Below are 17,550 nucleotides of genomic sequence, written 5' to 3' on the forward strand. Positions count from 1 at the left end.
TAAACTATTTTACATTTTAAGTTCTTTATCATGAAATCTATACTTACTTTTTAATTCTCTTTGATTAGTATACAGTATATATCATAGACTAAAGTAAAAAAAAAGTAAATGAAAGGATTTTATTTTCAAAATTCTGCATTGGAATAATTCATAATAGAGAATTCAGGTTTTTAAAATACTAGAAAAATATTGGGAAAATATTTTTCTATTTTTTTTTTTTTTTTTTTGAAAAATGTAGAATTATAAGGTAAGTAAGATATTTCTATCTGACGCTATTTTCCATAATTTTTTTTTTTTAACTTTAACACATTTCTGAAACCATTTCATAGATGGCAGCACTGTCTACATAGATCTGGTAATCTGTTTTTCAGCTGGTCTCTTTAATCCAAAAAGAGGCGTTTTTTGTATCTTGTAATGACTTTGAAACAACGTCTGCTTATTTTGCTTCTTCGGTTTTGTCTGCCAGCACTATAAATACCCTATTACGCTATGTTAATTAAAGTTGTAGAAATTAAGATTTAAAACATCTTTAATTGCAAAATTAAGCAAAATACAGGCTTTTCGTCATAACAAAGCTGCACTTTTATGTATTTAAAAACTGCCTTAAAGTCAAACATTATTTAATAATGAACAGATTCGAAATAAAAATTAATATTTAAAAAAATCCATAAAATTATTATTATTACATATAAGGAATATATTTTGCAGTCCTTCACTCTTTGCGCTGGTTTATAAATATGGAAATATTCCATATATCATACAAAAAATTACAACTAAGTACAACTGACAATATCAAGACAAATTGTTACAAAATTATTCAGATGTTTCCTCCAATGCAGTAAAAGCTTGAGTCAATTACGATCAACACTATTTGACGGTTATAAACTCAAAATTTTATAAATCTTCTTTTGATATTCATGTTCACTTTGTTTTACGATTATTTTCGTAGCAAATATAAATATATAAAATTAATTACGACAGAAAATATTTATTTTTCTCGTTTGTGTTTTATGAAAAGTCATGCTAAACTGACATGTAAATTTCCTAGTAATGGTGCTGCCATCTACTGGCAGAATGTAATACGACTACATCAGAAATTGATTTTATTTTTATTTGTCGAAATTTCCAAGAAAAATAGGAAAATGGCATGAAAAAGTATAAGATAAGAATTTAAAAGTTTAAAATTTTACACTTAAATGAATAAAAACATTAAGAAGGAATCTTTCTCTAGTATTATAAATAAAAAAAGTAAAGTACTACAGTATCTGTAGTGACATCTAGCGATAATCATAAACACTAAAAGAACTTGCAGTTTGTAAAATTACTGAGACGGCAAAAATATTTTGGTCACTTTTAAAGCACATTGGCTAGATTATCATAAAGGGGCTTTAGTTAGGCACTCACTTTCTTATAAAAAATACTCTTCCTCTTTTTATGAAATAAATAAATTCATCGAAACATGAAGGACCTATTTTCTTTGCTAATTTGTAAAATTTAATTTTAAAAAAATCTGGCAATAGCTTATATAAGAGTCGTCATTTCTATTTATAGGATAATGGGACGGCTTTAAATTGTTATTCCAGCTGCTCTTAATGGTTTTGTAATATAGTTAAGATTCTCTTGGTGCATTTTCCCTGATCTTAACCATCAGCTATTAAAATAAAAATATACACTAAAAAAAACGCGAAGTGACAACAGAACTTTTTTGTTGTTGTTGTTGATTAGCGGATCTTTTTTTTTTTTAATTTTTTATTTTTGAACTGGAGTCTCTCGTGGTGATCTTCCTTTTGGATTGGCAGTTGGGGAACGTTGCCGATAGAGGGCGCTAATCGGTTTCTCCATAGTGAAATAATCTCCTTCGTCCATGTCATCGTTTTCGGTGCGGATTTCCATTTTCTGCACTATTAGACGAAGTAACTGGAGTTGTTGTTCCATCATCTTAGTTAAATCTTTCAGTCTAGCAAAGAATGATATAAAAAAACATTTAAACAATTTCTCTTTGGTAAAGAAAAAATACAACACATTATTACTATTAAAATCTTCATTTCTAATAAAAAAAGATAAATTTTATTTGCTTGTTTCAATAAATATTTTAAACATTGTTTATTCTTCACAATTTTTTTTTGTTCAGAAAGTATGTTTTGCATTACAACAAAATTTTAAGAGTTTATCTTTTTTTAGTGACAAAAAAAAATCAGCTAATGCCTTTTTATTCCCCTATAGGGAGTAGGCGAGGCCGTTTTAGCCCTATCTAACTCTTGGAAACTGAGTGGGCAGTTCAATCTCCACTGGTACCCAATCAGAGACATATGGCCCAAGGCTATCACTAATTAAGCGGCACGCAGTGAAGAGAGACGGCTCAACATGTGGTCCCTAACACAATATATTTAATGTCTGAAATAATGTGGGTTAAACGGTCGATTTTCTTGAGTTTACGGGATGAAAAACCCGAGTTTCCGAAGAAAAAACCAGCTTGCCAGTGCCAGAGATCGACTAACTCAGGAATCGATCGAAAAAAGCTTAGACAAATCTCCTCTAGTCGCCGACTAGATTCGAAAGCAAGTCTTTCTTCGTGCGGTCAAGCACTGTGGTGTGCAAACGTCATATCCAGTGAGCTACACAGGCTCTCTCATTTGTTGCTTAAATGTATTTAAAGTTTATCAGTAATAATAATGACAATAATAATAATATAAAACTGAACAATGCGAGCTCATATAGATCAGTTTTCTTACTTTCTCTTTTGTCCAAACAATTCCGAATACATATCGTCCGATACCCCATCTTGTCCATCAGGCATCCTACATTGTTGGTCAAGTTTGTCTTCTTTTGTGTTGGCAAACCATCTTTGCAAAGCATTCCACTGGAAGATAACACAAAAAAGGACATGTTAATCCACATAATATTTTCCGACAGACAATGGTATTTTAGCATTGTTAAAACTGTGGGTTAAATTGATATCCAGATGAAGAACTTATGCGCAGTAGCGTGTTAAAATATAAATCCCAGCACATCACGTTTAGTGTAATCATTTATAATATTTCATTATTCATTGCATACATTTACACGTTTAATCAATTAATAAAGTAATAATTTTAAAAACAATATAATTACATTTGAATCGTATTTATTTAGATAATTAATACTATTAGTAGTTTAACTACATACGGAGTATCAATTCATTTCTTGTATACTCTCATGAAATATTATGAGACAGCGCGTTTGTTTGGAAACATGCCGATAGTGGTAGTATGGGACTGTTCTCATAAACGTCATTGGGTACTCTCCACCCCATTGAACACAACTTGACCCTAACTTCTTTGTGATTCGTTTCGAACTAGGTGTTACTGAACATAGTGACAATGTCAGTATCTCAAGGCGCGCATTGTTCAAGATTGATTCAAAAAGTATATCCAAGCATTCCGTGTGCTCCTCTGGAACCCTAATTCGTTAGGTCGCTACCCTGGACATCATTTTTTCTATTTGGTCCAGAATACTTCATGATATCCTCTATGGTTTCGTGGAGTCAATGCCAAGAGTTCAAGCGGTTGGTTAGCCCAAATTAGGCCCAACAAGATAGTAGATAGTTGCCATACTTCTTTGGTTCTCTTTGTGTGTGTGTGTGTGTGTGTGTGTGTGTGTGTGTGTGTGTGTGTGTGTGTGTGTGTGTGTGTGTGTGTGTGTGTGTGTGTGTGTGTGTGTGTGTGTGTGTGTGTGTGTGTGTGTGTGTGTGTGTGTGTGTGTGTGTGTGTGTGTGATTTTGTTAATTAATAAAAGAGTTTTAATGAACTCACCACATACGATGGTTGACACTTTTTGTTAGGATATTCAAACACTTCGGATTTATCTACCATTTTCAGAAACTGCTTGGGTAGTTTTCTCTCGAGATCCGTATGCATTGCAACCTGATTAAAATGATTAAATAATAATTAAAAAATAATACACAATTAAAATTGGAGAAATCGCCATAAATACTACGACTGTATTCAATGAATGTTTAGCTCACCTGCATTGTAATTCTTTTCAACTGCGCATTTTTTCTTACTGTTTCGATATCACCAACAGCCAGACCAATCTATAATACACAAACAGTAAAAAGAAACTTTCATTAAACCTTAAATTAATTTCCAAAAGAAAAAAAAATGATAATTTTCTAAGGTAGATGAGTAATTTTTAATATCTCTTATCCGATATACTTGCCAGTAGATTCATCAATAAGATTGGCATAAAAATAGCGAATATCATTAGGAACCCCGTAGCCGCAGCTATCTGATTACGTGGGGGACGGTTCAAAGCTCTTAATGGACGCAGATATGTTCCCAAGAAATCAATTTCTCCTAGCATCATTGTGGAGACTCTTACTAAGGACATTGTGGGACTGTAGAATCCTTTGTCTTCAAGACCCTGAGAAATAAAATTTGACAATAAACGTAATCTATCAACTCTGTTGTAAAGAGTAGAATTTTTACTAATTATTTAAAAAGTATTTAAACGAAATGCTATATTTGGTTGCTACAGTAACCGCAATCGACAAACGTTTATATCTCAGTAATGAACATACCTTATGTTTAGGCAATTAAAATTTATTATTATTAATATTAATACTATTATTATTTTGTTATTGTTGCTCATGATAGTGGACCTCTCGCTAAGGATTTCCACTAACATCAGCTCAAACCATCGATTGTACAATACCTCCCATGTGCTGCTTCGAGCTCATTCACCGAAAAGCACTCCCATCTTACACTGGCAACCCGTTTCACTCATTTGCCACTCTCCAAATCAAAGTAAATTCTGAAGATATTGCTAACAACACTCATATTTAATTTTTTTCCCACAACTACTTACGTACTGAGAACTTTTCTCTGTAACAATCGTATAAAAATCCCTAAGTGACTCTCTAGTATATACATCCTCCTTCTCTGCTTATCAGTCAACCTCTGTAATCTACAAATCTTCAGTTTCTCTTCACATGAATCATTGAATGGACTCGCTGCCATTTTGGTTGGTCACTCCCTCTAGATCCGCTTCACATCTTCGACATCTTCAATAAATAATGATCTCGAGTGACCACATCCATGCGAAGTATGCAGGGGCGAATGCTGGTCTTAAAATTCACGCTTGCTCTTGTTATCATTCAGGGAGTGAGAGGTGTGATTGAAGTCTGATTAGCGGAATAATGAATTACTGACCATTTAAAACTATATATTTAGAAATTTATGTACATTTAATCATACATATACAACATTTATTTTACAAATGATATTCTATCTTTTTCAGTTTAGCTACTTGAATACAAATTCTACCCTACGGTTCTTCTTTATGAACTGGCCAACAACATCGTCATAAAAAGTTGGTTGTAACTTAATTTTCCCAAGCAACACGCACACTTGTAAAGGCTGGCTGAAGCTCACTGGCTTGAGCTACGTTGACTGAGTATGGCCTGTGTTTAAGCAACAGAGTGAGACGACGTGAAATGGCTATGCGTGCGCATGAAATCACAGTGCTGCTGCGAGGACTTGGAAGCTCCTACAACCGAGCAAGCCAAGGTAGCTTTGACCAGACGAGCAAACATCGGCCTTCGATACACAACGCAAAGCTCAGTTATTGCCGCGCAAGCTTAAGACGTCTTCTGTCTACAAAAATAAAACCTAAATACAGTGCTTATAAATGCATGCATTTATTACCAAATAAATATTACTTCTTTTTTAAGTAATGAGTTTGCGCAGCAAGCATGGAGAATTAGCCCTTGAAAATATGGAATATGACCTTTGAAATTCACACAATCCACTACCATCCCTAAATTCCTACTCTCATTTATTACTCGAAGTTCACTTCCATTATTTCAGCAAACAGCTGGTAATTTTTTTCTTCCTAAAATGCATAACTTTACACTTCGCAATATTAAACTGACAACCATTCTTCCTCTTCTTTGCCCGTAATATTACTCTATATAAATCATCCAGCAATATCTCTGCATGATCCTTATTTACTATTACTTGACCCAGTTTCACCTCATCAACAAATAACTAAATATGTCTCCTCGGATCCTTTCCTGTATCTATAAATACATAAGTTCAATGGTAGAGGTCAGATTACAGAGTACTCTGACATACTACGAGTTGCATACATTTTTATGGATTCTACTCCTCCATAAATTATTTTTTGATGTGTAGCCATTAGCCACCCTCTTATCCAAATCACTAGTTTCATATCCCAACCAACTTGCTTCAATTTATGTAACAGAGTTTCGTGCGCATCTTGTCAAATACTTTCGCAAGGTCTAGTAGTATCATCATGTAGCGATTTCCCTTATCCAATTCAACTTTATTATAAAAAGTGAGCAAATTACTGAGTCCTGCTCTTCACAAAACGAAAATCAACACATCTTAACTTTCTTATGTTATTCAATAATAAAACAATCATTTCAACAACTAAGTGCCAATCTTTGAATTTTTAATTAAATTTGAAAGATCGTGTTTAGTTCATGTGATTTAATTTAAATGAAATTTTTTTTCTAAAGCAGCGATTTTCAAATTTGAAGGTCATTCAAGGTTATCATACAGTCAAGGTTATCATACAGTCAAGGTTATTATAAATTCAAGGTCACTCAAGGTTATTATACATTTAAGGCCATTCAAGGTTATTATAAATTCAAGGTCATTCAAGGTTATTATACATTTAAGGCCATTCAAGGTTATTATAAATTCAAGGTCATTCAAGGTTATTATACATTTAAGGCCATTCAAGGTTATTATAAATTCAAGGTCATTCAAGGTTATTATACATTTAAGGCCATTCAAGGTTATTATAAATTCAAGGTCATTCAAGGTTATTATACATTTAAGGTCATTCAAGGTTCTTATGCATTCAAGGTCATGCAAGGTTATTATACATTCAAGGTCATTCAAGGTTATTATACATTCAAGGCCACTCAAGGTTATTATACATTCGAGGTCATTCAAGGTTATTGTACATTCAAGGTCATTTAATAAACCTTCATCGATCATCTGAGAGGTATTATAAAATATTGATGTCAGTAAAAAAAATAATAAATTTTAAAAAAATAGAAAAATAGAAAATTCAATAACTGTATTTATATTGATAGACTTACATCAACAGTAGCCAGTAGTATGTAAAAACTAAGTCCAAACGCTATGATTAGAACAGAGAATACAAACATTACTCTTAGCAACGTAGAAAGGATTTCTAAGAACATTACTACGTACAAGCCAATGCGGTTGAATCTAGATAAAAAATAAAGAAAATAAGTAAACAGAAAACAGTCAGTTTGAACTGAATTTGAGATATTTTCTTGCAAAAAAGTAAATGAATTCTATCGATTATAAATAGAATTTAAACTTCTTATAATTCAACTTAGAATTTAAACGTTTTAAGAATTGTAAGATAAGAATGATTACATTTCGTTGTTAAAGTTATTTGAATTTTAATTGACTAATCGACGTACCTTTGGAGGTATAATAAATAATTGAACCAAGCTAGAAACACTGCTGTAGCTGCCATGATAAACTGCGTGCTAGGATCGAGAAAGTCGCTAAAAGAATGTCCTATTGCCATCATGCCTGAAGAAATGTAGAGAACCCATTCTCCCAGATTGACAAAATCGGTGAAGTACTTTGTACGCTATTAAAAAAATATTAATATTCATTATAGGTTGGTATTATGTAACATACAGTGTTTAACAATAGACATTGGCACAAGTGTTACCATAGTAACACGTGCGCAAAAAACGAGAAAGTTGGAATTAATGTTTTATCTGCAATATTGGTTTAACTTTTTTCTTTGTTAGCACATCCTGAATTAACGATGCATTACTTGTATGTGTGTGTGTGTATTCTTGCGTTAATAATGAAAGGTTAAAAAAGTAGTCCATACTTACTTGTTGATACATTTGACAGAACTCTTTAACAATGTTCAGGACAATAAATACGATTACAACCGTTGACGTCACAGAGTGTAATGGATCCTATTGGTGAACAAGAAACATCGATAGAGAGAGAGAAATTTTAAAACAAATATGAAATTCTCTTGTGTATGATAAATCAGTAATTTAGGCTATCTCAAGAAGACAAAAAATAATTAAATACATTCTCTCAGAATTTTAAAATTATCCAGCCCAATTTATGCTGTTTTAGTCACTAAATACCAATTACTAATAACTAATACTAAATCGTTTCAATTATGAATTCTATACGCAGCAGAAAACTCACAATTTCGTTTATAAAAATAATTTCAATCCTGCTATTTTTTTTCTGAGAATTACACTCATAAATGCTTGTAAACCTATAGTTGTTTAGTACTACTCTGAAATCGCAGTGGCGACTCGTGGCTTTAAATCGTGGTACACGATTTAAAGTACAGTGTGTACATATATTTCGAAAGAGACGGAGTAAACACGATAAGCACTACGAACACTCTACTACTCGCGCAGTTCCACTGTTGCATATAAACAACAGTGGAACTGCGCGACGGACAGTGCCGCATTACGCTAATAGCACGCATCTCACTATGACGTGCATATGCTTGCGAGCGTAGTAATATGACACACTGTGGTAAACACAGTGCTGCTAGCGCCCTCTTAAATGCTACAAGATGGATTTTTATTATTTTTTATACAAAATAAGAGAATTGCATAGGATTGTTGATGATAAAATTAAATATTACAAGCAAATATAAATAAATTAATAAATATATTTATATATCGAGAAAAATTGGGGGTGCTGCAGTTCTGCAACGCCTATGCACGAGCCGCCCCTGCTGAAATGGCTAAGAGTTAGACAATCTGAAGGGTTGAATAGCAACAAAAGATTAGACTTCAATTTCCAATCACCTTTTCAATAAGTCCCAAACATGTTTGCAAATTCCACAATCGTTTCATTATCTGAAATAACTGTGGAATTCTTTGATTTTGAACTTTGATAAAAATACTTTACCATCTTTCTTAAATATAATACAGATATAATATTAGCTTTTACCAAATCTGGTTGTACTTTACGTTTTCTGTGATTTATTAAACTTAAAAAGCTCTGATGGAGATATTTCCCACTCTACAGCCGTGTTTATGTCATCGAATTCTCATCTCATCTTCCTTTTACCCTCTTTTACCTTGTGGTGTAGAGGGTTAAATCATCGCACCTCAAGCCGTTCGCAGGATAAGGTAGTCAGCCTTACTCCCCAGTGTATCCTATGTCCGTAGTGGTGAGATCTCGAGGCCGTCTTGCCTGCTTTGCAGGAGGAAAAACTGCAGATAAACTGGCGGAAAAAACCAGTCCACGCCCAAGAACTGCTAACTTGTCTATGGTAGATTCTTCAGCTCCTCACAGCACCGACGAGAATCGAACCCAGGACACTCCTCCCCAGGTATATGGTTGCGAAGCGCACGGCCACTAAGCTAACCGCGAGGATATTTTAATTATTTTTCCTTTATAATATTTCATATCTTCGTTCCATACTTTTATTTATTTTGCTTTGAATATATTACTTCTATTTTTGTTAAATTTCTCTTTTGTTTCTTGTAAGTACCTCACTCATCACGACTCATATGATCTTGTAATGTTTTATTCATACTTCGTTAACTTGTTCTGTTCCTCGTCTTTTCTCATTTCTTCCCACCTTGCTATATATGCAAGATTTTCTTATATAAAACATTTGTAAATTTTATTTAAATCTTAATCCTTTCAAATATTTTTATTCTCTTAAATATTCGTTTCAAAAAAAAAAAAAAAATTCATACACTCGATATATTTTTGAATAAATTTATATTTATAAAAGTAAAACAACGATTGTAATGTGCTGATATCATAGATGATAGCAATAAATTTAGTTTAATCCTTTATCCCAGTGTAAGCAAACAAAATATGCACCTGAAGTGTCTTCAGGACTGAAGCAACTCGTAGTAAAGGTGGACCAAGCTCTCATCACTGCTTGTCTCAGTATCTCCCACAATGCACGGCACATCACCTTGCAGAAATGTATAATGTTATGCATTAAGCTAAGGGCCCCCTACCCAGACTGGTTTCGAACTTTATTGAGGTCTCGTCAGTGGGAACCAAACTCAGAGGTGGTGATACTAAGGCAGAAGCAATGGAGAAGTCATATTTACCTATACGAGTTACCAAAAGGTATCTTCTCACCTTATTATTAAATTACTCTGGATTTAGAGAAAGATATCGGAAGTTTTTTTCCCCAGTTGGTTGGTTAGACTATAATAAATTTAATATAATCCTTCACCGAAGTGTAGGCAAACAAAGTTTGCGCCTGAAGTAGTTCAGGACTGAGACAACTCGTGGTAAAGGTGGACCATGTATAATGCATAGCATTATACATTAGTATACATTAGTATCTCCCATAATGCAAAGCATTATGGGAGACACTAATGTAAGGAGTGATGAGAGCTTGGTCCATCTTTACCACGAGTTGCCTCAGTTCTGTACATACTTTAGGCGCAAACGTTGTTTGCTTACACTTGGATAAAGGATTAAACTAAATTTATTATAGTCTAACCAAATAGAGAAAAAAACTTTCAACATCTTTCTCTGAATCCAGAGTAATTTAGTAATAAAGTGGTACACCTCTTGGCAACTCGTATAGGAAAATATGACTATTTGCTATTGTTCCAATTGTTCAAAACAGACTGACTCTTTTAAGAACAGAATAGAAATAAAATTTAATATTATTTGAGACTGCAATAGAGATAATAAACTAAAATAGGCAATTGATTACCTTCTTAGGTAAATATGCAACAAAACTCTCTTGAGAAGTCCCATTTTGGTTAACACTTGAAGCCATTTCTGCCAGAGCCACTTGTTGATCTTCCATCAACTGTACAGCATTTGTAGTAATGAAGGCTAAAAATACGGTGTAGATTGCTAGATTCATAAGATGAAAATACATGCCGTAGGAATTCCTGTACGAACGAAATTAATTTATAAATTCAAATTTGTTATTCTAATGTATTCAGATTTATAGCTGGAGCAAAAATGCAGATTTTTATGTATTAAAAAAATAGTTATTTCATTTGTATTTTTTTATTCTTTAGTTTTTAACTTCGTATTTTAAAGTAGTTTTAAACACGTACATTAGTTGTTACAAATCATTAGTTAAATTTTAATTCGTCCTCCATAAATCGTGTCATGATATATGCCAACAGATACTGAATCTTATATTATACAGCGAACTTTTCTCAAATAACTTTAAATTTCTTTGTACTAAAAACTGTATTAATACTGTATGTCATCAAAAAAAAATTACCATTTCGACTCAAGGTACTTGCAACAGAGAGGATGGGACATTAGTTCTTCCCTTCTATATCGTACCATAATCTGAAACAATTCAAAAAAGATTCATAGACGTATTGAAATGTTTTCTGAATGTCAAAAGTAAAAATTTACTCAGAAGTCTTAAAATATGATACCGCACAAGTTAAAAGACAAATTTCACAATCCAAGCTGTTCCTAATAGAATCGATTATACAGATACATTTCTTTATCACAGAATATAGCAAGGATGATTAAGCTTTGTGATAATAATCAAAAATAGTAATAACTAACCCATTTTATTAAATAACTGTCAGTGAAGATGATAACATTTCGCTGAATTTTAAAAAGTAAAGATAAGAATCAAAATAAAAGAAATATAAATTCAGCCCAGCTTTCTAGGTAGGTAATCTTTAAATTCCAATAATAACACCAACAAACTAACGACTACAAATGTAATCATGGTCATTGGGTTTGTAATTCTTGATCATAACCGTTGAAATACACTCTGTGTCCAAAAAGAAACCGAACGTTTCGAAAATAGAAGAAACTAGTGGCGCCACCTGTTGTATCTTTTTGTTGTTGAAAGCGGCAACCTTCATTAGTATTGTGTCAACTATTTTTGACATTTGTTTCATTAGAAGATGAGTTATGGTGCCAAGAGTGACAGTGTTTTTTGACAAACAGTCGGAAAATGAGTTTCACACAGCGCTGCGATTCACCTTTGTGTTTAACTTAGTAAACGTTTTACCGAAACGTATCAAATGCTTGAAAAAGCATACGGTGATGAATGCTTATCCCGTACTCAACTTTACGAGTGGTATAAGCGATTTCAAAGTAGTCGTGAGACGTTTGAGGACGATGAAAAGCCAAAAAAGTGCGTAATTTCATCAAAGAAAACCTGAAATCGTCCTTGAGATTGATTGAAGATGAATTGGGGATTCCAAAATCAACTGTGGGCAACATTTTGACCGAGAGTTTGGGCCCTTCGTAAATTGAATTAGGGATTTGTATCCCACAAGTTGACCGACGACCAAAAAATGTATCGAATTGAACACTGCAAGGACCTCATTAAAACCTCTCGTAAGGACTCAAACTTCCTTGAAACGATCGTTACTGGTGACGAAACGTGGTGTTTTGAGTATGAGCCCGAAACAAAGCGCCAGAGTGCTGAGTGGAGACCACCAGAAGAGGGGCATCCAAAAAAAGTCGCTTGGAGAAGTCAAAAGTAAAGACAATGCTGATTTGTTTCTACGATTTCAAGGGCATTATCCACAAAGAATTCGATTCGTTTCGCCTGGCCAAACTGTCAATGGTGAGTTTTATCTCGATGTTTTGAACGATTGATAGCGAGAATTCGTCTCGTACGGCATGAATATCGTGATGCAGGAAGCTGGTCACTTTTGCACGATAATGCACTATCTCATCGTTCGAACATTGTGAGACAGTTTAATCAAAAACCAAGCTTGTGTTGGATCACTCGCCGTACTCACCTAATTTAGTAGCCTGCGACTTCTTTCTCTCCCCCCGACTTCATTTGCCGATGAAAGGAAAGCTGTAAGACACCATTGAAAACGTTCAAGCGGCAATAACCACGACCCTCAACAGTATCCCAATAACCGAAATAAAAAAACTCATTTTAAGAAATAACTGACCGTGCCAAACGCTGTTTCCAAGCTGAGGGAGAGAATATCGATTGAAATAAATGATTTGAATAATTAAAATTGGCCTGTGTTTTATTTTCTATCAAAAGTTCGGTTTCTTTTTGGACAGACGATGTATTATTAAGGACTGTGTCCTTGTTCCTGTTTAGGCTGAGAAAAGTATTCACACCACCCTTCTTAAAATTTCCCACTTCTAAAATTGTAAGAGAAACTTAACTTCAAGATTAAAGGAGGCACTTATTATAATATATACAGGGTGTTCGGGATAAATTTGACATATTTATAATTAATTATATTTTTCCGTAAGTTACATGTATTAACACACACTTCTCTTCATTTAAAAGTTTGGACCCTTCTTCATTCATATACAAGATGTCAGAAAGGATGGATAGCTGGAACCCACCTGAATCATGGAAGAGAATAACTTGTATCATGATGATTCGTGCCCGCCATCAAAATAAGGATATTACGACTGCTGCCCAATGCTCCCTGAATACAGTAAAAACAATCAGGCATGAACTAGAGACTTGCAATGGTGACTACGAGGATGTAGCAAGAAGAAAGATCCCTAGCACACGATCTGATTGCGTTCGTACAGCAGAATTCCTCGCAAATCTGCAGGAACAGGTGGTGAAAAACCCTGGCATTGGAATTCGGGCTTTGTTCGTGGAGTTGCTAACTGTAGTCAAGCCCTGGATAACAAGGGTAGCCAATGGTAGGCCGTATGTATGGCAGCAGGATTCGGCCCCTTGCCACACCTCTGGGAAAAGTCAAAAATGGTTGTCTGAAAATTTCTACGACTTCACCAGTCCAAATGTTTGGCCTCCAAACTCCCCAGACCTTAACCCCATGGATTATTTTGTATGGGGCGCAGTTGAAAAAGACACCAATCGCACTTCCAGTAATACAAAAGCCCAGTTAATGGATAAAATTAAAACAGTTTTTGCGGCCCTTCCCAGGGAGACTGTAGCATCAGCTTGTTCGAGGTTCCGAAGCAGAATTGAAGCTGTGATCGATGCTAATGGTGGTTATTTTGAGTAAATCTTGTTGATAGTATTGTAATTAACTCTGCCTGTAATGTTTTTTTGTCAATTCATTAAATTTAATAGATACAAAGAAGATTTTCTTTTTCCTTACGAAACTGTCAAATTTATCCCGAACACCCTGTACAACAATGGAAAAGTTATATAAATATAGTCATAAGAAGTATTGAATATTATTTGTTTTATCTGGAGAAGACCATCCTTCTCTGAAAAAAAAAAAAAAAAAAAAAAAAAAAAAAAATATATATATATATATATATATATATAATACTTACATTCATAACTGGAAGAGGTGTTTCTGTAATTGGAACCATATCATTAGTTTTTCCAGTACTTTGTAAATATTGAAAATTGTATTTTATCTGAAAATAAAAGAAAATTATTTAATACTAAAGAATTTCGACATTTAAAATTAATATCTATTAAAATAAATTAATATGCATTTCAATAACAATTTCAGAATACTTTCCTGTATGAATTATCACAAAAACAATCGAAGTGAGATTTGTATTTGTAAATTAAACTAACTATATTTAAAATTAATTAAATCGATTTAAATAATTTAAATTAAAATATACTCATATCCCATACCCCCAAGACGTTTTTTCTTTGTTTATTTCTCTACTTACAAAATAAGACTTGCAATCAAGATTTGAATTAGACTTCACAATTCCTTGATCGAGCACAGCCTATTAAAACACATAAAATCAATCAATAAATAAATATTCAACCTATCGTATTAAGATAAAGATTAAGGTAAAAATGTATTTCGGATTTGTTATAAATGTCTATATCAGACACGGAATAAAAATGTTCTTTACCATCATTACTTCGGGCATCACAGCAGTCAGTCCTTCCAAAAGACAACTGTACTTTTTTGTCCTACACCACATGACTTCAGCATTCCTGAAGATATAAACATTCTACATTTTTATACAGAAGTTATTGTTACGTATGTGATAGAGTAGGCTTTTAGACAAAATTAAAATTACATAAAATTGTATTCTTTACAAATACCATACCTAGTTTCATGAGTAACCATGGCCATTGCTACTTCGCTGTGTTTGTAATTAAGGGCACAATCGGTGGCTGTCATATCTTGATTATTACGTAATATTTTACAGTTCAGTGTTAATAGTAAGGTAGCTGCTGATGGCTTATTATGAGTTGCCGCTAGATGGAGTGCGCTGTTCTAGAAAATAAAAACAGAGGATCATGAGATCCATTCAAACAAGTTATTTAATGGATTTACTAAGCTTAGTAGTTTGTATTTATGTTATAAACTTGGAGCTGTTTGAAAAATTGTCAGAAATCCAAACCAACTAGCTAATACATTTTAGTTACCACATAGTTGCTATGTATGGTGCTGCCCTCTATCTTTAAACTGATGTATCAAAAGCAATGCAAAACTTGAAATATTTAATGCTGTTTTATAAATTTTAGTTGAGATGATATATTTCTAGAATTTGCTTAAATTTTCACCTATAGTAAAATTATAAAAATTATTTATAAAAAAGTTTGGTCATTTATAAACATAATAAATTAGAAACGAAATTGTAAATTATACTAAATAATTTAAAAAGGTTTTATGATTTATAAAAGAAAGAATCCTACTTTCCTGCAACAAAGATCTATCAGCCAGTTATCAAATTATTTTTTTAATATTTATTTATTTTTTATATATCTGACCCACATACAAAAGGTCACAAGACCTGTAGCAGATCAGTGTTGTGTGTGGGCAATACAACTAGTAGACATAAGTACGTTTTATCCAGAAATAAAATCTGATTTTTTATTCCACATAACTCAAAAAAAAAAATCGCAGAATAATCAATAATATGCTAGTAGGATTAAAAACAAAAGGTGGCGGTAGCTGAATGTCGATTTCATCGTTATAAGATTAATAAAACCACTAGAGAAGGTGGAGACCGGTTGCCAACCGTATTTGGGGTATTTGGAAAATTACAATAAGTGCAAAGAATTTATTTTTAATGATAAAAACCAATAATACAGGGTAGCCATAAATTAACTTTTCCTCTTTGGAGGTATCTGCAGCTAAAACTAATACACGGAATGAGACCACATTTTATATTGAGACGTTCGAAGGCATGGGGAGATGAATTCCGCCAAAAAAAAAAAAGATTTAGTACCAAGAGTCGCCGATAGGGAAAATTTTGGCGCTGGCGGAGACGAAAGCAGTCAGATATTTGCAGTAAACGCAGGTAAAAAGGATTATGCAAAGTTTACTGTGCATATATGACAGCAGTGCCACCAGTTCCACTTAAAAAGGGATTGGGAACGTTCAGGCAGTTAATGGAATGACTGATGAATTGTGCTCAATATGCGTCCTACCTTGCCTCATCGTGCTTTACTCGTTAAGTTGTTTCATATCCAGCTGGAATGAGTGATGCGGCTGTCACACCGTCGAAATGTTATTATTCCATTTTATTTGCCTTTAATGTAATCATCCGCTTGTTTTCGGCTCAGCCAGCGTCAAAATTTCCCCTATCGGCGACTTTTGGTACTAAATTTTTTTTTCGCGAAAATTATCACCCCCATGCCTTTAAAAGTCTCAATATAAAATTTGGTCTCATTCCGTTAATTGGTTTTAGCTACAGATGCTTCCAAAGAGGGAAAGTTAATTTATGGCCACCCTGTACATTATAAAACTTGGATCACATACCCCATCTCTATCTGTCTGATCCAGGAGATGAGAATGCACGGCTAGAAGCTGCTCCGTTGTGTGTGTGTAACCATTCATTGAACAGTAATGAAGAGGAGTTCGGCCTTTGTGATCCCTGCAAGAATATTTTTTTAAAAAAAACTAATTATTACACTTAATGAGAAATATAGGAGACAAGTAACTATTCTCTAAAATACAAAACCGTTTGTTACGTATTGTTATATAATACGCCTTCGTGAAGATAAATATATCTTTACCAGGTCTAGTTAAAGATGTAATTGTTGTAATTATTTTTGGTATACGCAGATATACAAAAATATATATTAAAAAGAATAACATTGTCTCATGTCTTATTGCACGACTCAAAATCTTTTTCATTAGCAGATGACCAAAATCACAAAGCCTCTAAAATATAAATAAAATAAGAATAAAACATAAAAATTGGTATTTATAAATTTTATTTTATAATTACGACTAGTTCCAATTTTTATCAAAAGATGGCAGCATTAGTCATGAATTAACCATTCTTAACACTAGATGGCACCAACTGTAAGCGTGAAAGCTACCGATGTTCTAAAATGCCTAATATTGTTATTCTAGATTAGGGGAAGGAATGTTACCTGTGTAATAGGGCGCCTTTAATTAGCAGTAATTGAACCACTCGGGTGTGACCGTTTAGTGATGCAATGTGCAGTGGAGTCATTCCTTCACCATCCATTTCGTTAATTATTAAATGTCCTTTTGCAGTTTCCAACAGGTGGCGTACCGTATTATAGCGGCCGTACCTAAATAAATAAAACATAATATTGATTACACGTTTAATAATAATTCTTCGCTTTATCGTTCAGTGAGAATTAGCTACATAATAATGCTATATTATCTACTAG

At 33.4% G+C, this 17,550-nt stretch overlaps 1 protein-coding gene across 1 annotated transcript in view; it reads right to left on the minus strand.

Moving 5' to 3' along the window:
- Nucleotides 1–576: 576 nt before the first annotated feature.
- Nucleotides 577–17,550, minus strand: part of TrpA1 (Transient receptor potential cation channel A1) — a 65,400-nt gene continuing 48,426 nt past the window's right edge. Inside the window, exons 10-25 of the mRNA XM_090410716.1 lie at nucleotides 17,284–17,448; nucleotides 16,664–16,778; nucleotides 15,003–15,172; nucleotides 14,802–14,886; nucleotides 14,610–14,669; nucleotides 14,256–14,342; nucleotides 11,269–11,339; nucleotides 10,741–10,924; nucleotides 7,898–7,984; nucleotides 7,466–7,641; nucleotides 7,112–7,244; nucleotides 4,198–4,401; nucleotides 4,004–4,072; nucleotides 3,792–3,902; nucleotides 2,733–2,860; nucleotides 577–1,957 (exon numbers count right to left, since the gene is read on the minus strand). Coding sequence (XP_090266842.1) covers nucleotides 1,750–1,957; nucleotides 2,733–2,860; nucleotides 3,792–3,902; nucleotides 4,004–4,072; nucleotides 4,198–4,401; nucleotides 7,112–7,244; nucleotides 7,466–7,641; nucleotides 7,898–7,984; nucleotides 10,741–10,924; nucleotides 11,269–11,339; nucleotides 14,256–14,342; nucleotides 14,610–14,669; nucleotides 14,802–14,886; nucleotides 15,003–15,172; nucleotides 16,664–16,778; nucleotides 17,284–17,448 — 2,053 coding nt within the window. The 3' untranslated portion in view covers nucleotides 577–1,749. The remainder of the gene's footprint in view (nucleotides 1,958–2,732; nucleotides 2,861–3,791; nucleotides 3,903–4,003; nucleotides 4,073–4,197; nucleotides 4,402–7,111; nucleotides 7,245–7,465; nucleotides 7,642–7,897; nucleotides 7,985–10,740; nucleotides 10,925–11,268; nucleotides 11,340–14,255; nucleotides 14,343–14,609; nucleotides 14,670–14,801; nucleotides 14,887–15,002; nucleotides 15,173–16,663; nucleotides 16,779–17,283; nucleotides 17,449–17,550) is intronic.

This window comes from Typopeltis vanoorti, chromosome 20 (genome assembly GCF_054136105.1).
Source record: "Typopeltis vanoorti isolate ZY-2024b chromosome 20, IOZ_Tvanoo_1.0, whole genome shotgun sequence".
NCBI lineage: Eukaryota > Metazoa > Arthropoda > Arachnida > Uropygi > Thelyphonidae > Typopeltis > Typopeltis vanoorti.